We start from the raw sequence: 21,297 nt of genomic DNA, 5'->3' as shown, positions 1-21,297 counted from the left end.
AGATACAATTTACTGTATGAAATTGTTCAGTATTTTGTTTGAAGTGATTCATTTTAGAGTATTTCTAAGCTTGATGATTATTCAGGCTTTATATTGGGTTCAATGAAAACGCTGCTGCTACAGATACTTTTTTCTCATATCACTCCATTATTTGAAGTATAATAGTTACATAAAACTCTGTTAGATGTGTATTTCATTATTTTTTAGGAAACACTGATAATCAGCTGTTTACTGAGGTTAGTATGCTGCAAACGTTGATTTCATTCAGGGCAAGGAAAATAATATCGAAACAAACGACTTATGCTGACATGATTTATTATTACTATTATTATTTTACTTCATTTTTTTATTACTAATTATTAAGCAGAGATAAGTGTCTCAACACAAGGAAATACAAAATACCTTCTCCTATAGAAATCGGTGTAACCTCTCAAAGCAGATTTAATTTTTTCTGAATGCAGAGAAGAAGCCAAGAGGAGGTTGAGGGTGGATTTGGACTTCCTTAGTCATTAGTGATTAAAGATAATCAGCACAAGATTTCCTTAAACTTGAAACCGTTTGCATCAGTTACCACGATAAATTGATCAGGCATGTATTCAGCACTCCGCTACGGAGAGCCTACTATATAAACAGTTTGGGGTTCCCTGCTTGTTAGGAGCGATGATGTTGCCTTAGGCATTTTGAGTTTATACCATCATTATCAGGTGCCCAGAAATATTCTGCCCTCCTTTGATAGGTTAATAAAGAATTCATACACTCCTTTGGTCACACATTTCACAATGATCTAGTGTTTAGCTGTGAGAGTTCGGAGCATTAATTACAGCAAACAGCCTCAGTGGTGCAATATGTGAAGGGGATACAAACGCCAGCAGCTTATTTTGGACAAGATGGATCAGTTAAAGCCTGCATTATAGCAGCTGACCGTACCCAGAGAGAAATTAAACGATTGGCCTGGACTCATGTACACGGTTCACTCTTACTGCGCTGTATATGAGCACATTTTTCCTCCCACTGATTTGACAAACTCTTCCGTTTAAAGGTTGCAGAGGGAATATGACATCATGCTCTTTGCATAATTATGAGGAAAAATATGTTTAGTGTGGGAATCGTTTTATGGTGTTAAATATTCCGGACGTTTAGGCCAGCAGCTATGAAGCAGTTCATTCTTTAACAGCTCTGCTGTACCTCACAGCCGTTAGCTGTGGTGGTTGTCATTTAGTTCACAACTGAGGGAAATAATAACAGTACAAATTGCAATGTTTCACACCCAAACTGATGTGTGCTTTCATTAGAATTGTAAAAAGGTTTGGGGCTTGACAGCACAGAATTTTTAATCTTTGTTTTGCACCTGCAGCTTTGCATTTTTACCCAAATTCTGCTATTAATTCTAAAGACTATTTAAGACTCTATGCTAGTAAAAAAAGCAGTGCCAGTAAAAAGGAATGGTTGGTACAAAGAAGAATTATCCAGAAGCATAAAAGATAACGTAACTATTGCTGTGCTATAAAACAATGTAAAAAGCTTTGGAGATGTGAGAAGATATAGCAGAGGGACAAGGCATAGGCAGAGGAAAGTGACTGACTCTCATGCACTAGAAAAATGTCTGACAATTGATGCAGAACCCCTATGGATACCTACATTTATCTTAAGGCATTTATCTTACACAGTAATACATTCACCTTTCACTCGAGTGCTGTATAGTGATCAGGAGAGTGGTACGATCCAATAGAGGTACTTGCAGTACATCAGCGTTTTAAAAATGTCTCCTTTTGGATGGGTGCTCTCTGGTTCCCAGTGGTCACTGTCAATCACCAGTCCCCTATCCCCCAAGGAGAAAAATCATATAATCATATGACCTCACTGTCACTTACTATCTTTGCCTCATATAACTTTCTGTCAACACCTACACAGTATATTAGCTTTCATGGGGCCTACATTCTTCATTGCTAACAAGTCGAGCAGGCACAAAAGAAATCATATGGTCAGTGATGTAGCTCGAATAGGAAAACGTCATTTGAATGTATTATCAGGCATATGTATTTCCCCATGAATGCCTGTGGGTGAGAGAGAGACAGCCTCCCATAACTGTTTCATTGTTCCATGACTCATCATTCACCTCTGTTTTCTAGTGTAGGGAGCCTTGTTTCTCCCTCTGCGGACACAGACAGAGAACGCTGTTTGAATGAGTGTGCTCTCTTGGTGATTGCACGGCAAAAGGTTTTCATTTGGGTCTGGACAGAATGTCAACAATAAAGTGGACGCAAGTTGTAACACTCTTACTAGTACGTTGTGGGTTTTGAACACTCTTAGACTGAGTCATTGGTACACTAGTATCTGCAGGGCCTTTCTGTGTCTTTAATCTCTAAAAACAGCTTGGTAGAAATGACTTTTTATCGTCTCAGGATTTGGTTTTCTTTCTTTCTTTTGCCTGTCAGAACTTGTTTTTTTTTTAGGAAAACTGCATAATGATTTAAGTGAACAGGCTGCTTTCTCTGTGACTTTTAACTAAGCAAAGAGGGATCTTGACTCATTAAGGAGCTATCTTGGCTTTGGTCAGTCAATATTTAAATAGGTTTGGCCCATCAGCCTGCTTGTTTGATATCGGTCTGCTGCCCGATGGAGTGTTTATATTGGAAAAATTTACTCTGCTCTCTCATTAATGTGACTTTTTAGCCTTGGTCACATTGTCCACCAATGTAGTTCAGACTGAAGAATCTTTACAAGTACAGATTGCCATGAAACCTTCACCAGAAGGCCCAAGAGGTTGTATCATAATGAGGCTGGTGCTGCCCTGACATCTTATCTAGTGCCACTAGCTGACTTTCAATATTTTTCAGTTTTTCCAGGGAAATATCTCCACATTTTCTTGAGGGCTTGGCAAAAAATTCTCTCTGACTTTTCAGTTAGCAGTTCATGTTTAGTACTGATTAGCGAATTTTAGCACGTCAACACACAAAACTAAGTAGAGCTGCAGTTTAAGTTTTCATTATGGTATTATCCGCTGATTATTTTTTTTACTCTTCATCGATTAGTCAATGAAATGTTAATAAAATTGTCAAAAAATGCGCATCACAACTTCACAGAGCTGAATATAATGTCTTCAAATGTCTTGTTTTGTTTGACCAAAAGTCCAAATAACCAAATACATTTAGTTTACAATGATAAATGACAAAGAGAAGCAAGAAATTCTCTCATTTGAGAGGCATGAATCACTGGAAACAATTGGCCCGGTTTAACAATTGATGATCGATTTTCAAAATAGTTGCAGACTGATCGATTAATTGACTAAACACTTCAGCTCCTAAACTAAGATGTGTTAGCTTTTAGCGCAAAGCCTCTCTGTGCTTAAGTATCTACTGAACATCAGCATGTTAGCATTGTCATTGTGAGCATGTTAGCAATCTGATGTTAGCATTTCACTCAAAGCACTGCTGTAGCTAAACACAGTTCCTTAAATGGCAGCAAGACAACCTAGTTGAACACACAGTAAGGATGAAAATATACGGGAAAGCTTGCTACCAAACTGATAATACAGTTAAAGTGATGAAATTGACACCTGTAAAGAACAGATTCATGTTATGACTCATTGTATTATTTCGAGCTACAGTTATGTGCTTGTTACCAAGCGAAGTACAAATGTACATGAGTAATCTTTTACAAAACCAGATAAGTAGAGTGAAGGAAGGCACTCCTTTAATTCTGCAGTTCAGAGGATTTTTCTTTTTTTGCTCCCTCCGCTCCTCCTACCCTCGTCTCCGTCTCTCCCTGGTTTTCTCTGGCTTTGCTGGCTTTGTAAACTCCAGCGCACTCGCCACAGCCAAGCCTAAGCTGAGGGAACACTGAGCTGTATGTAAATCAATTTGGAACGCAGCCGTATGTGGAAATAGAATTAGACTTGTCAACCACACCTCTTTAGTTCCTCCTCTCTTCTTCATCTCACTCTCCTTCTGTAATAGTCTGCTGTTTTTTCGAGTCAGGCATAGAGTACCATAAGTAGCAGCCATAGGAAGGCTTAGGGTTAGGCTTGTGGGGGTGAGGGGATTAAAAGAAATCACTGAAGTTAGCAGTCTTCAAAGGAAGCAGAGACTGCAAGAAGAGCCAGATTTCTCACAAATGGTTTCATGCTCAAGGGGCTTTGTGTAATGGTGAATTATTACATGAGGCATGGAGTCACATATATGTAAATGAGGCTCAGCGCTTTAAATTTGTACACATCAATGTATTCTCTGGATGCCTGAGAAAAGGATGATATTAAAAACAGTTCTTGACACATCAAGTTTATGCTGTTGTAGCGAATCTGTGGCCGCTAGGTTTGATTTGCTCTCCTCAAATAAAAATCATCAAAACACGTTTGGCTCAGCAACAACAGTTGAATCTGCCGTCATTTCAGATGTGATATACTGAAGCGCAGTTTGTATAATGCTGAATAAAAGAGATGGGAGATTATTTTTTAAGGCAAGTAACAGTATTTTCTGCCTCATTGAGGTGCTATTAAGGAGCTCCTCATTCATCACAATTAACCTGAGTGACCATTAGTGAATTGTTAATTAGATGTTAGACCATGTCTAATGAATCGTAACACACACTCATTGGACTGAATCAATGGTTATTGACTCAAGCAATTAGGAGATTTACACACCATCTTTGATAAAGAAAAAAGGAAAGTTCTTCCATCAGAGAAGTATATAATAACATGCTGTAAAAGAGCAAAGATGTACACTATCAGTTCACAGGGCACTTCATAAAGCGTGCTTTAAGTTATTCTACAATCAGAGTTGTAGAATAAAAATTGAAAAGTTTGAGGCTGAGAAAATCATCTTCCTCATGCAGTTTCGACACATTTGTTAAAAAAAAGATGTAATTTTGCATATCCATCAGAAGCCCTGCATTTCTCTTCCATTCATAAATATCACCACCTGTCTCTTATAACATACTTGAGGAAAATTCAAAGCAGCACTTCAAGAATTCACACTGGGTTTCTGGTGAGAACTGTGGCAATTTTCAGACCAATTCTCATCTGCCACTTTCCATCTAAATTGCATTTCACTGGCTGCATGTTCCTCTTGACAAAAATAGGAATGGAGGTGGTTAGTTGTTGCTAAGAAAAGTGGTATAAACACATGCAAGTATTCTGGTATCCAGAGAGAAACTGCCCCCTTGCTCTCCTCCATTGCTGCGGTTTAGTGGAGACACACAACCGTCACATCCTAGGTGCAGCGAGGATGACATTCTCTATCTGCTCTCAATCACAATGTAAATTTGATATCTATTAATGAATACACATGTGCTCAGAAGAATGGAAGGTTTTTAGGAAGTCCACCCGCTCAGATTTATTTCTCTGTACTTCGCATGTGATTATCACCCATTATCATGGGTAATTTACAGATGCATAAAATGCACAATCCCACAGCACAGAGCTAAAAGGTAACCAGCAAGGTCAGAGGAAACTCTCGTCAGACACACAGTTAACATTCATGGCCTCATAAACTCTGTGTACTCTTGCCAAGGAGTTGATTACAGGCAGATTCCATCATGTAAAACCCAAAGCTTTAATACAGTATGTCGTAGTATCAGGGGCCACGCTGCCCTAAGCTGGCTTTCAGAAAACATGCCACCAAAATGTAGCATGGGAGCATTTGCTTGGAATTACCACTGACATGACATAAATCCCATCATTACTGCAAACACATCCTTTATTAGAGCCTTTTGAATTTGCCTTTTTTTCAACAAAAACATAGTGTGCAGCGTTGTTGCGAAGTGGCTGTTTATCAATGTAACTTTTTAAACACTGCATTTGCAGGTTTAGTATAAGGATATATATTTTGTGATTTTTCCAGTAAGCATACACTAGCCTCTGATGTGTCATCTATTTTTAATGAGACGTACCAGCCTCTTTAAAGTGATTACTGGCCACTGGCTTATCAGATTTGGTTTAGAGCGTGCTAATGGCATGATAAGGCACATTAAAGAGATAATAAGTATTTAATGAAGTTAAATGTGGTCAAGCCTGGGCTACAGAGGGTTGATCCTTTTTTAAACAGGGCATAAAAAATGAACTTTAAATGTCCAGATAAGATATTAAATAGCCCTAAAGTATGAAAAAAGTACGTTATTGGCTTAATCTACTCTCGTCTAATTCTGCTTTTTGGTACATGCAAGCTGTGTGGGATGCCACAGCATTATGCGATATGAATGATTCCCACTGTGATGCGGACAAACACTGCGTTCCAGTTTTCAAATCCTGTCCATCTCCTCTTCTGTCTTTGTGAATCCAGCTTTTTTGCAGAAAAAAGTCAGGCAAATTGGGATGCTTTGTGAAACTTTTTGTTTTGACATGGCAGTTATGCACTTAGCATACAGACACAAATCTTAAATAATGTCATGTATAGAGTTGTAGAATAGTTTTTTTCACTTCTTGTTACCTTCTCACTTCGTTCCCTCTCTCTCTCTCTCTTGCACTCTCTCTGGACCTCTCTTTCACACACACACACACACACACACACACACACACACACACACACACACACACACACACATACACACACACACACACACTCACGCACATCCTGAGATCATCTTGCCTGATGTCAGTGTGATTATGCAGCTGCAAAAGATGGGTGTTCCTACTGCTCCTTTGCCAATGCTTGGGGTGAGGCTCCCTGCGTCCATCTGCTCATGGCCCAAGGAGGAGAATGCACACACACACACACACACACACACACACACACACACACACACAAATACTGACGCACAGTTTGAAAAATGTCTACAGATACACACGCATATGCACAGAAACCCACATGCCCAAAATAATTACCTCAACAGGGATTCTACTCAGTCGTGCTGAGAGCCAGGGGATTCAAAATCACCTAATAAATTCACAAAAAGTCTCTTCTAGCCTCAGAATGCTAAGCATTTCCACCATCATTGTCAATTACCCCCCCAAATCCTTACAAAAAAAAAATCCTTACTAAATCTACATAAAAAGTCAACTAAGGGTCGAGTTTTCATCACAGACCTTTTAAAATCAATTCAGGGTCACGGCAATGAAAAAATACCTTGGTGTTTGATGTGTGTCTTTCTTTTCTTTTTGTTCTCTTCTTAGGGGTCTTTTTGCAAGCCATTACACTGAGACACATTACCGGGAGGATGGAAGTGCAGTCACCGGTGCTCACAACTTCACGGTACAGTGGCATTAGAGTGCTTTTGACATTTTTGGTCAAGTTGACGTGCAGTGGTGCTCTGCAGTCACACTGTAAACGCACTGTCAAAACGGACCAAGGCCTGTATGGAGGATCAGTATTATGGATCTGTAATCTACACTGTATTTTACGCTATAGTTAAAAATCAAATTTAAGATTTGAAATTAGATAGTGTTTAGTTGTTTTGATTTTTTTAATCACTACAATGTGACCCAGTGTGTATTTGAAAGCCCCTGGCTGCTGCCGAGCAGGTCATCTATCCTGTGGCCTACTTGATGATAAGCCGTGGTTTATGCTCGCTGTCTTTAAGCCAACATTGCCATCGGGATTTCATTATGGAATCCCCTTTTAGCAGCTGATCTATCCCCGACTGCTTGTTTTAGTGTATGCTAGCAATATGAAGCAAAGTGCACGCTGCTCTTTCGAAAACGATGAAAAGATTGATTTTCATTTTGAATTTCTAGTATTTATCAAGGCCAATCACTGTTGTACTTGAATGGCTGAAATCATGTGGCTCATAAAAGAAAATCCAGAAAGAAATTATTTATCATTCTATGATGAAGGTGTTTTTACTTCAGGTTAGGTAGAAACAAGGTTTCTCTGCATGACAACAGGCATCCTCAGCAGCCCGTGTAGGGGAGGGATAACATTTCTGTGGGGTTTCAGAAATCTGTGATTTGTGACTGTAAAGGTAACAGTGTCTTGCCCTTCTGATTGAAATCACTGTTTAACTGAGTTTGACAGGTCGCCTACAGCCTGGAGGAGAAGTGTTCGGTAATTCCACAGTGACTGACAAGTCTATTTCCCGCAAAGTTATGCAAACAGTGTTTTCCAAACTTTCTCTCTCACCTTTAATTTTGAGTGGGAGGATGTTACAAGCATTGCACCAGGCTGTCAAATAGACATACTGTATTGTCTAAGATAAGCCTCATGCAGCCGCACACTTTCAGTGCCTGTTGTCACTGAACTCAGCCTTTTCAGTGGAAAGACATGCACTGTTAATAAACTCTGTCATTCTATGAATTTATCGGACAAGACAGACAAATCAGTGAAAATAAAATGACTTGGCTGCTGCTCCTCCAGCACAAAAGTCAACACCTATGAAACAAACCAAAGCGAGAATTGTAAATCAAGGGATAAATTAAAACTCCTTAACAAGCAGTGGCTTTGTATTGGGTCTGTCATTACAAACTCAGGTGCAGCCAAACATTGTTCAAACCAACAGAGCTTTACTTTAGTTTTTAGTGGATATCCCAAAGTTTCCAAAAATTTGTCCGGCTGAATTTTATGGGTTTAAATATTTCACTAAATTTAAACATATAGCTTCAATGAAGAGTTGGAGCAAGTTGATACAGAATATAATATAATACTGTCACACAGTGCAAAATAAGAAGATTTTTCCAAACTTATAGACACTTAAAAGGAAATAAAAGGGGAAGACCAGACGTTAATGGGTTTTAACCCAGATTTATTCTATCTCTCTTTTGGTTTTTGTAGCTTCAGGAAATCTTATAAAAATGAGCTTACAACTGAATATTTGACTCTGAAGGCATTTAGCTACTGTAAAAGTCACAGACGCACTCAGCATAACTGAGAAAGACAATCAAATGTCTGACGTTTTCTTTTATGAAAGGTGAACTAATCTGGGTCAACCTTATCCTAAGCACAGAGCCTTTGTAGCTGCCCTATTTTTCTACTTAATGTAATGAATCTTGATTCCATTACCACCTAGCTCACTAAGTTGAACTGTTCTTATCAACCAGAAGTTGACTGATTGATGACTGTGTTTTGTTTGTTTTTTTTCAAAAATCTCACCCCAAAATATTTTCTCCTCCAGTTCAATACTGGGAATGAGAAATGTTCGTTGTAGTGACTAATGACAATTGATTTAAGAGGACTGGAGTGCTGTTACACAGTAAATGGAGTTCTGTAATCCCTTTTAACAAGTGCTCAGGCAACAGCGCTTTCACTGTGTCTGAGGAGCCTTAAATGTCCTCTTTCCCTTTCAACAGATCACCCTGGTTGAATAATGAAGGAAAAACAATTACCATATTATTTTCACCCCCCATCCGTGTCGGTTTCCCTGCTTCTCCCTTCAACTGTAAATTTCATTAAGGCCTGTTTGTATGGAGAAGGAGAGGAGGAAATACTGCTCTACAGAGCATACTAATTTAAATAAACATAACTTAGCACAGCATCAGCACAGTTCCACTGTATCTTGTCCTGTTTTGCTCTTTTGATGTGTGGTAAGAATTATTGCTAATAATGCTGCGGATAACGTTTTTTTTTTTTTGAAAAACAAAAAAAAAAACATAATACATTTTTAAGTTTTCTTTGCATGAATTGTATTAATTTCCAGAAAGTGAAGCCTTTTTATTTAAACAACCTCTTTTAGAATAACTGCTACTACCACGGGGAAGTGCAGGCGCATCGAAACTCTGATGTCACCCTCAGCGTCTGCTCAGGCCTTCGGTAAGAAACATAACCATCATTTTGTATTCAAGCAGCATCTCAGCGCTGCCCTTTAAGTCCTATTTGCCAAAGCAATGTGTGTATTTACTTAAGTCAGTCTGCACAGCAGCCCATTGCTCTTAAGACCCATAGGCGCACTGTCAGTAAGTTGGTGTGTGAGTCACAGGAATAGAAAATGTCACACCTCATTGTTTTTGTCCACAGAGGCATCCAGTAAACATCTGCACTCATTTGGACAGTAATAGGCATCTCACTGTTGCTAATGACCAAGCACAACTGGAAGACTTGAGAACTGAGCATCAGTCAAGTCTTAAGATACACGATCTCATCTTCTGCTTAATTAAACCGCAAGGAATCATTTTTGGAAACAGAAAATATGTAGTTCGCCGTGATGACCTTTCTTCAATCTAATAAATGCTAATGACAAAGAACATTAAAGTTATTAACAATTTGCAGGCTAAATAATCTTGATCTGATTGGAGATGTGGTCATATCAATGAAAATGTACACATAAAGGAGGCTGATCTGAAATAATACTGAACTCATTTGTGACTGTGAAAGAGCTTTTGTGCACAAAGCCCTAAGAGTTTTAATGCTAACAAGATTGGAGTTTAGAAGCTCTGTGTGGTTCGGCCCCTTTGCCAAGACAAAGAAAAATGTTTTAATGTTTCAATTGGCTTCCGTAAAAGAGGGCTGAAGGCTACTTCGGTTGTCACAAAATTCATTAGTGAGAGCCACATTCCATCAAATTTTGCATTTGAGAGATTGGTTATCCTCTGAAGCTTTGTTTTCAAAGTTGCACTGATGTCTCTGCAGAGGCTTCATCGCTCTTGAAAACAAGACATTCATCATTGAGCCAGTGTCCGCCCAAACCACTGGTTCCCACTTAATCTACCGAGTGGAAGAACTCAGACTGACCCCAGGAGCCTGCGGCCATGGCTTCAACATGTCCTCTGTTGCTCCTGAAAACCACATCAAAAGCCCCTTCCAATCCTTCCGAACAAGGGTGAGATGAGTATTATGTTGCTTTTATGTCAAAGCTTGTATTACAGCCATTGGATATCAAAGTTCAGAGCTATATTATCATCAATTTGAGCAGTTTTTGTAGTATTTAATTGTCAAACGTTTCCAAAGGGTAAGACTAACATTCACTTGGTGAAAGATAAATGGGCTTTTGACCAAAGAACAGCAAACTGGCAAGCAGACCAGTTTGGATAAGTTCCCTGAGGGTATTGCCTTGGGCTTTACGCTCATTTTATCTGCACTCACAACCCAACATTGAGGGCCCATGCAGAAAGTTTGGCTGCGGATTTGCATGGAACATATGCAGAATCCATCTGCCCCTATTCCCAAGCCTTACAAACTGAGAACAGGAAGTGAATCTTACCAACATACTGTACTTAATGACCCTGAGTAATATCTGGACATTGTGATTTTACAACAGCATCAGTTCTACCTTAACGGACAGGACATTGGGGCAAAAAGATCACTGAATGTTTGTATGACCTGCTTTTGTGTGATGTTATGCCAGCCTCATGGTTACATGAGATAATCTTGCTGGTGGCTTAGCTGCAGCTTTCACTTCAAAAAAATGTTTAATAATATAAGAATAGCTCAACATTTTAGAAAAAAAAGAGATTTAATTTGTGAATTAGCGAGCAATAAGGTGCTGCTAGGCGAATTTTGTTACCTTATTTACAGTCTTTGTGCTGAGCTAAACTAACTAAGCTGGCTGTAACTTCATATGTATTGTACAGACAAGAGAGTGGTTTTGAGTTTATTGTCCAGCTCCCAGCAAGAAAGCCAAAAAGTGTGTTTCCCAAAAGGTTGATCTATTCATTTAAGGTTTTTAAGGTATTGCAGACTTAAAAAGGGTTCATCTGAAGGCTTCAGTTTTAGAATTGTATATCAGTTGTGTGTCTGTGATATTTTTTAGTGTTTAAATTATTGATTGGACAGATCTTTAAGAATTAATTGGATAAAGGTCCTTGAAAGACATGTTTTTTTTCCGCATATCACAGTACATTTATAACATGCAGCACCTCTGTTTTCACTTCAGCATAAAAGGCATGCTCAGAAGACAACCAAATACGTCGAGCTGATCATTGTTGCAGACAACAGAGAGGTAATGCATCTGCCTTGCTTCCATTCACAAATGTTGTGTTTGAACAACAGAAACAACACACTGAAAACACAGCGACTCTTCAAACAGCAGAAAAAAAGCAGGGTAAGCTGTAAAACAGTAGAGCAGGTCCCACTGGAGCTGCAGAATTAGGTCAGTGTGCAGCAAGCAGTGTGGTCTGGTGGCAGCAGCTCCATTTTGACAGGAAGTGCTGAACGATTCCCCAGCGGAGCAGACAGGAAACCGGAAAAAGCCGTGTGGATACAGAGGAGTCTCCCGTAAGCACTGACGAGCTCATTGTGGGGTTTCCTTCTGGCAGCTAATGCCACCGACCTGAATGGAAAGAAAGGAAAGGAAAAAAAAAAGAAAGAATAAGGGATCAAGTATGTTGTCAGGCTCAGATTTAAAGTCCAGCACCAACACAGGTGGATGCGCAGCTGGGTGGAAATAGAAGGTCTGACTTTGCTGCAATTTGGATCCACGGCTTTGCAGGCTGTCAGATCTGCCAGTATACCTGCTCCCTGTGGCCATGCCATTCGTCTCTGTAACACTGGGAGATTTTTCTAGATCAGGATGGTCACAGCCTGACAACCTGCCTAACACACAGTAAACGTATAGCCTGTGAATACTATAAGCAACTCATTCATACAAATTGCCGGTTTTGCGGTTGCTGTTTCTTGCTTTTTAGTTCTGAAAATGGCTGTAAATACAGTATCATTTATGTCTTCATGCAAAACAACTACTGTGGGTGTAAATGCTCCAATTTCTACCAATGATTACCTGTAATTTTGTTCACAGTTTCTGAAACAGGGGAAGGACGTGGACAAGGTGAAACAGAGACTGGCAGAGATAGCCAATTATGTGGACAAGGTAAAACATCCTCTCCCCTTTGCACAGAAGGGATAAATCACTTTTTTAAAATAGAAATATTGCTGGCAGCAGAGATTAATGGGATGACTGTGTGATATATTAACATCCTACTAAAACAGCTGCTTTTAGTCTGTCTAAAATCTCTGCCAGAGCTGTGGATCTATAGCTAGATGATATAGTAGGCAGACGGATTTACATGAGGCAAGAATGGATAGAGATGTGGAAAAGACATGTTCTGATCATGTGAAAAGCATGGAAAGAGAGGTTCTCCCTGATGCACAGCGGAGAATTCAGGGCTGCCATAATGAAATGTAATTTAATTCAGTGAGTTGAGTAACCATAGGAAAAAGGCTATGATAGTGTCTCACATATCTTTTTGAAGGTCTTTTGATCATTCATGTAATCTAAGCTCTATAAATCCCCTGACCTTTTTATCCACACTGTGGTTATCGATATGCTCCTCTTAAGTTTTACAGAGCCCTGAACATCCGGGTGGCCCTGGTGGGTCTGGAGGTGTGGAGCGACTCTGACAAATGTCCCATCACCCAAGATCCTTTCACCACCCTGCACGAGTTCCTAGACTGGAGGAAAGTTAAACTGCTGCCCCAGAAACCTCACGACAATGCTCAGCTCATAAGGTGGAAATTTAATTTAACAGAATTAATTGAGCCCAGAAATGAATAAACAAGCGTTCATGTTGGCATACGAAAACAGATCCTTGAACGGCTGTACTATTGGTTGTACACGTCTCAGCCCATTAGCTATGAAGTTGCTTGTAGTTTAGATTAATGCTAACCAATTTTCAGAGGATAACTCTGGTTTTTACGCGCTGATTTCCTATTCAGTCAGCCATTATTTTCCATTAATTTTACTGTTGTGTGTAAAACAGCCCACAGAGATTTGAAGATCTTGTTTCCATAAATTTATTTTCATAGCATGCTGACATTTACTAAAAATCTGTTCTTACCTGGGTGTTTATTTATTATCACCTAGGCAACAACTGCTCATCCTGGTGCCCATATTAGAATATACAATATAATCAACAAATGTTTACACCACATACAGTAAATAAAACAGTTGCGATATCACCATTACTTCATTGTATCAAACCAAACATTTTGACACTGACAATGAAACATAAAAAATAATACATCTCAATTTATTTGCACATAATGCAAAGAAAGTTAAAGCTTAATTTGTTTATTTATGTTTTAGGCCTGCCTTAAAAAAAAAAGATATGGCTCTGTACATATGTTAGTAGAAGGTAGCATAATGTGGCCTCTCCTCACCTGCCTTGTTTGACAGCAGTGAAAACTCCCAGGAAATAATACTTTTGAATTATAATTGTTTTAAAACTACTTCATTACCAAAAGATTCAGCACAGTACCTCTTAACATGGTAGGAAATTAATGCTTTGGAAAACTTTTGAAAGCATTAATGCTTTCCTCTCCACCCTACTTCTGTCCTCTGTCCTTTGCAGCGGGGTTTACTTCCAGGGCACCACCATTGGCATGGCACCCATTATGAGCATGTGCACCGCTGAGCAGTCTGGAGGCATTGTCATGGTGAGTACAAAACCCTCTCGCTGCTCCCACCGTGCCTCCACCCTCCCCTTCCTCTGTGTAGCACGATTGTATCAGTCAGGGCATTGTTCAGATTCAGCAGGCTAACACAATCCAGAAATGATTTACGCAGAAAAGGTGTTTGTTCTTTGCTGGAAGGGCATTAACAGACAGGTCTGGTAGGAAGTCATGCTTTAAACTTAACGATATTTGTACTGGAGCTCCCTCAATATCCATGCCCCCGTCATTGCCTTAAACACCTAAGTGCTCAAAGGCATATGTAAAAACATGCTCTCAGAATGGTTGTAGTGCAGATACACAGATCCTTGTAAAGTCATTTGAAGTCTTCCAGCCATTCGATCAGGCTTTCCTATGACAACGCTGAAAGGGTTGGTGGGGCAAAGGGGTAAATTGAACACCACAGTGTAACAAAAAAATTTACACTTTTATAAGATGTGATAAACTGTTTATGCCAGCTCTTACAGAGCATACATTTGAATCAAAATGCCTTTTTAACACACAACTGCGCATCACCCCTGGTACATTGAATTATCACACATAGTAAATTAGCTGCGTGTTGGGATCCTCTGCCTGCTGTAGTACTTGACATCCCTGCCAAATCACACAGTGGTTATCTGCCCAGTGCCATCACGTCCCAGCCCAGATGTATATCCCTGATCAATAGATTTGTTTTCTGCCTACTGTGGCTGTGGATAGGCTTCACCAGATGTTCGCCGACCCCATTAATCACAGATAGCAGAGATGAAACGGCCATGTAACCAATCAGGGGGCGGCCAGATAAGATGAGCCATTTCTCAAACCAAGCACCACCATGTGTTAATCAGCCTCAAATTCTTTGATTGGTCCACACATTCTTTGGATTTAAAAAAAAAAGTCATACCGTTATTTTTGTTTCCATAGGTAAACTCAAATGGGTCTTTATATGTGAATGCTTAGGTTTAAACTGTGACAGGTAACCTTATCAACTTTTTTATATGGTATTCTTGTCTGGGAGTGATTTTCTCACATGGCTGGAAATGATATCAGAAAGACTATCAGAGCATTTCTTGATCGTAACCAAACCTATCACATTCTCACCATCACAGCAGCTTATAGCTGCTTCAAAGTAATGACTATGGCCTCTAAGAGTTTCATCCATTTCTGCTGACTCTGATATTACACTTTTTTGTGAGGAAGCACTCAACTATGAATTCCACGCACACATGGGTACACACAGAGACACACGCTGATAAATATGACAGAAGCAGATGGAAGTTTTCCCATCCTTTCTGTTACCAGGCGAGGTGCAGCTACCCATGTTGCTGCTCTGTAATCAGAGCAGGAAATAGCTCAGCTTGCCCTCAACTTTGACATATCACCTCGCCTTCAAAGAAAGCGTGTGATTTTCTCATGTACATGGCAGAGAACATTCAAAGACCACAGTAAGATATGTAGCAGCCACGTGGGGGGCCTCTTTCTCAGGGGTAGCGAGATTTGAAATGCCTTGCATGCAAGTATGTTTTTTTTGTTTGTTTGTTTGTTTTTGTGGGTTATTTAATATGGATCAGCATTATAGTATATGTAACCACCCTATCTATCTCAAGGCTGGAACATTTTTCTCTGGGGGTCGTTTGCAGAGTTGCTGTTGTCGTTTTATGTATGGACTTTGAGTTTCGAGTGTACTTGTTTTTTTGTTTTTTTTTCAGTATGTGTAAACTCCTCTGTGTGCCTCTGCAACCTACAGTATGGTTACATGTAACACCCTGCTCCGTGTAGACTTGCAGAGATGTATAACCATAATTCCAGCATAAGCAATATTCTCAGAGAGACATGCAATGAATGTGCTTAGAATATACTCAGAGTCAGAGCTGGGCAAAATGTTTAATAATAGAAAAATAGTTCGATGTTTAAAAAATAAGGATTTTGTTAACTTTGGGCAGAACCAGGCTAAGCTACGCTAACCGGCCGCTGGTGTTAACCTCATATTGACCCTACGCACATGAGATTGGAATGTCAAAAATGTCAAAATGTCAAAACATTCCTTTAATGTCAACATTTTCATAAGAATATTTTTCAATCATAGTGTGGGAAATGTATCCAAAATCAAACATAAAATGATAACACAATATGATCATATCGTCACATTATCATTCCAATGGAAGATGAAAGGGCTACTGCCATTGTGTCATTCATCTCCATCTGTTTCTCCTTCTACTTCTCTTCTCTAGTCTCACTTTGGCATTCATATATACTACACTGACTAAATTATCTCAGTCACCCACCAAACTCTGCCCACCTCTGTCCTTCTCTCAGAATGTCTGACACTGAAACCTCCACCTCTCTCTCGTCATTTTCCATCTCTGTCTGCCTTGTGCAGGGCAGTTGTCTCGCTTATCAATGCAATAACGAGTCATACAGCGGTAGCTTTACGGAGCTCCCTGCAGTAGCTGTTTCCCATGGCAGCGGGTGTGATTGGGTCTGTAGGGTTAATGGAATGGCAGATGAATTCAGATCTCCACAAGGGGAATGAGTAATAGAAGGAGGATGGGGGGGGCAGTGCGGACAGTTACTGAACAGTTTTGGGAATCTGCAGCTTAAAAATTGAAGTTCTTTGAACTTTGTATTTTCTTTCCTCTCTTTTTTCCTTTTGCTTGCTCAAAAAACTTTGTTGAAATACTGTACGCACACACACACACACACACACACACACACACACACACACACACACACACATATATATATATATATATATATATATATATATATATATATATCATGTTCTGGTCTGCCCTTTTTGTCCACTGTAGGATCACTCTGAGAACCCACTGGGTGCAGCCGTGACTTTGGCACACGAACTGGGACACAACTTTGGCATGAACCACGACACCCCAGAGCGCGGCTGTGGCTGCAGGATGACTGTTGATCGTGGAGGCTGCATCATGACCCCCTCCACAGGGTGAGATTCTGGTTATCTCCCTCCTACAAAACAGTATCCATGAAGAGATTAAAATAGGAAAGAAGAACGTGGCACAAATGTTTATGCCGCTGGACTGGTCGAAGGAGCTGTAAATTCAAATGCAATGTCCACTGCAACACGCTGTCATTGCAATAATTATATTGGTTGTGGGTTTTTTTTGTTTTTGTTTTTGTTTTGTTTTTCAGTATTTCATCGCATACATGTAGTTAGTTTAGGCTGGTTTAATTATTGTTTTTCCCTCATTTCCATTTTCAATCTGTGGTCTATTCCAGTAAAATCTTGTTGGAACAAAGTTGGTAGAAATGGCTTCAGATTTAAAAACATTAGCTCAGATGAAGGTTTAAAATCATGACTTCAGGCTGTTTCTCTCAGTTGTGCGCACATTGATTTAGAGAAATTTAACAATTACCCTTTAAAATCCTTGTTTCACACAGCTACAGGATAAAAATGTTTACTGGCTTAACTTTTCCGAATAAATATGTGACTTCCTCTGAACCTGAACAGTCAAAAAAGGATTCATGAAGCTCCACTAGTTGCACAGTTTGGATCAATTTCATCTATACACATGATGCTCTATTGTTTATGTGTTGATGTACTGTATGAGAGAGGGCTCAAACACACACACAAACACACACACTCACAGAGACACACACAAACACACACACACACATTGGCCTGTGACTAAAGCAGCTGTTCTAGCATTCTACTCGTGTTGCCTGGGTCGCTGAGATAACAGTGCTGCTGCAAGTGATGGACTCTGTGACTGTTAGTAAACAGCAAGCAGATAAGGCAAAGCTAGAGCGCAATACCAGATTTCACCCTTGGTCCACTGCCAGTCTGGTTTGTCTGATGGTGAATCCTGCAAGTCACATATGAATGTGTTCAGGATATATTCCACAATGCGGTGAGGAAGACAGAAAAAAAGACTGAAAGACACAGTTACTAATGTCGTTGAAGTATTTTGTTGAGCTTTCAAAATGGCAACAAACAAAGAAACAGCTCACAAAGACCCACCCATCACAGCAACAGCAATCACATCATACATCTGTCCCACACATTAAATGGGGGTTAAACCATGCATGTTAATGGGGATTTGTCCAATTTTGAGAATATAGCAGGAAAGCTTGTCAGAGCTTATACAACTTTCTGGTTGAGCCAAGACTATTGTGCTCGTAAGATGTTCAAGTTTGAAGGTTGTCATTACATCCTCCAGCCAGTGTTTATGAAATGGTGGTGGAGTCTTTTTCCATTTGAGGAGAATCGGTCATCCACCAAACAGCGTAGAGAAGGCCACAACTACAGTATAGCTCGGTTAGCTGTGATCTTGGCTGTCGGAAGGTTAGGATCAAAAACTGTGCCACATACACTTGAAAGTGTATTAAAAACACCTGTCCAAGAATCCTACAGGACCAAAACGTATGGCTGTGAGTGCCCGGATCAGGCCCACTTCTTAAGCAATTCAATTATGTAGCAAGTTCACAATAACAAGAAAAAAACAAAGGGTTCTAAGGGATCTATGTGAAGATTGTGTGCGTATGTTGTTTAACATTACTGACAGTAGATATATAGTTATGGGATTTTTTTAAACTGTCAAACATCAATATAAGTATCAACCTATAAATCCAGTATCAGTCGTACTGTAGACTGAACCAGACCAATTGCTAACTGCTAAGAAATTTCTGATATTACTGAGCCCAGTTTGTCTTCCCATTGCACCGTAATCTGTTGTAAAGAAGCAGATGTGCTAGAATCTGAGAAGCTGAGCACCTGAGTTTAGAGCAGTGAGCAGACACATTAAAATCTGTCCCTGTGGATTTATGATTTTACAGCCCCTAGTTTTGGCTATTGTCATAAAAAACTTACTGTAAAAGTAGATAAAAGCTATTTTCAGTTATACTCATAAATCAGCAGAGACACAGTAGAAGAAAACCACAGGGGGCTTGTTAGCACATCCTTCAAAATGCCTCAAAACCTGCTAAAAACACGCATGAATATATAACTTAGCTATGTTCCAGAACTGTCCCAGAAAAATTTGAATGACCTTTAACTGTACAAATAGAGGGAGGGGGGACTCTGAAACTGTTTGTTTTTACAGCCACTGGCAACAGTGAGCTCATCCTGCTGTTCTCATACTACAACATTTATTTCAGAGGAAAAATGCATAATGCACACAGAGCACTACTGGATTTATGCAGTGTACTTTTTAAATATGCAATCAGTGTACTGACGTAACAACTTTGCTGTAGCCCGTCAGCAGCCAAAAATATTTATTGTTGTCATGCAGAGAGTTTAGAAAAATCCCTATCTGATCTACGTAAATGGGTTAGAACAAGTTATGGTGTTATTGAATTCTTCGTAACAGAATAGGTTAATGAAGCTCAGTTGCTCCTTTTCAGCCCGTCTGCTACATAATTACGAGATTAGACACATTAATAGTGAGAGAGGTGATGGGTGACCTTTCATGCTGAAGCTCGCTCCTCTGTTTGCTAAGCGTGAAGGATAAATCCATACTCTGTGGTACGGTGACATTTTGTCTGGCAATTTTGTTTAGATACGCTGACTCCAAGTATCAATATTTCCTTATTTAATTATTAATATTTTAATTGTGCATTGACCAGTGTTCACTGCAGTCTGCATATTTGTAGTCAGTGAAGATGAATTTAACATTTAATGGAGATCATTGATTTTTATGATGGTATTGCTCAGTCAAACAATCCCATATACTGCAATAAAAAATACTGGAAAACCGGAAGATAATACGTCAGTGTGTCAACAAGTGAATAGCCATTCACTGAGTTTACCATGTACACCCGTACAATCTAGGGCGGTACAATACAGCCCTGCAATTAGTAAAGCAGATTTTTTTTTTCATTGTTTTTCACTATATCAAGATGTCTGTTGATTCACATGGGAGAAATCTTTAAAACTGCCTTTACCAATATTGTTTTGTATTAAAGGATTAGTTTGACATTTTTATTTACTGTCTGTATGGTAAACTCAGCTAACCCCTACTACTATTCCTTTAGCAATGGATCAAGTGACTGTGTAATGTGACAAACCCACAAAGGCAAAGGCGGGGCAAGTTTATTTATATATTACCTTTCAACAGCAATGTAATTCAAATTCCTTTAAAGAAACACTAAGGCTGTATAAAAAAAGAGTAAAATAATAGAAGATAAAAACAAGCTAATGTTCAATAATAAATTGCAGTATTGTTATCTTCACACAGAATTATCACCCAACTCTACCTTCTTTTTTAGTGTCTTCCAGCTCCTTGTTTTGGTTTTATGGCCTGCAGCTTTACAGTTTGGTCAAGGCTTTCATCAAGCCTGTTTTTCCAGATGTAGTAGGCAGCTGTTTTCGGGTTTGATGAACCCACTGTACTCTACCTAACCAGCAACAAATGACAGGCACAGTTAGCAACTAGCCGGTGAATGTTTAGCAGTTAAAGAGCCAGATATTTGTCTTAGGAGACGGTGGAGACCAAAAACAGAGCTAAAAAGGAGAGTGACTATTGGACTTACATTCATCAGTTGGCCAGAAACTTGGCTCAGTATAAATGCCAATGTTGCTCTGTATCTGATGGATGTGTAAATATACAATTTTTTGCTAAGACGTTCGCCATCATGGTGCGTTTACAGCTTATTCACAGCTGCTTCTAAGAGGCCAAAACAAATCAAACTATACTACTTTAAACTCATAATAATGTTTTTACATGGACTAATTCTGTTTGGATTTTTGATATTAAGGGTTAGGGATCAACTGTTTTGTCCAAACAATGTTGTTTTTTAGATTATATCAGTTGAGCTGCATTAGACTATGAGCCACGGCGCTCATAGTTTGAAGTTTTTCATGAGCAACATTTTGCCAGAATCTCCTAGCCAACTTGAAAGTTGAAAATTATGAACTTTATTTAAGATTTTTTTCTTCTTTTTCTTTTCTTTTTTTTAAAAATTAGCAACTTCCCTCGACACCCTCAGCCCAGGTGCCTTCAGAATATTAAACACATTGTTGTAAAGCTGTGTAGCTCATTTTACTGTGTGTTTGGGATACTTTCAGCTTAGACTTGCTAATGGAGGAGAGGACAGGCTG

At 39.4% G+C, this 21,297-nt stretch overlaps 1 protein-coding gene across 1 annotated transcript in view; it reads left to right on the top strand.

Annotated features, from left to right (window-relative positions):
• Nucleotides 1-21,297, top strand: part of adam12b (ADAM metallopeptidase domain 12b) — a 79,973-nt gene that overhangs the window by 29,198 nt on the left and 29,478 nt on the right. The window contains exons 4-11 of the mRNA XM_040140092.1: nt 7,106-7,184; nt 9,598-9,674; nt 10,491-10,680; nt 11,734-11,799; nt 12,595-12,666; nt 13,135-13,304; nt 14,147-14,231; nt 17,036-17,184. Of these exons, the coding sequence (XP_039996026.1) occupies nt 7,106-7,184; nt 9,598-9,674; nt 10,491-10,680; nt 11,734-11,799; nt 12,595-12,666; nt 13,135-13,304; nt 14,147-14,231; nt 17,036-17,184 (888 nt within the window). The remainder of the gene's footprint in view (nt 1-7,105; nt 7,185-9,597; nt 9,675-10,490; nt 10,681-11,733; nt 11,800-12,594; nt 12,667-13,134; nt 13,305-14,146; nt 14,232-17,035; nt 17,185-21,297) is intronic.

This window comes from Xiphias gladius, chromosome 11 (genome assembly GCF_016859285.1).
Source record: "Xiphias gladius isolate SHS-SW01 ecotype Sanya breed wild chromosome 11, ASM1685928v1, whole genome shotgun sequence".
Lineage (NCBI taxonomy): Eukaryota > Metazoa > Chordata > Actinopteri > Istiophoriformes > Xiphiidae > Xiphias > Xiphias gladius.
Note: the sequence above shows the minus strand (reverse complement) of the source record. Positions and strands in the feature narration are given on the sequence as shown.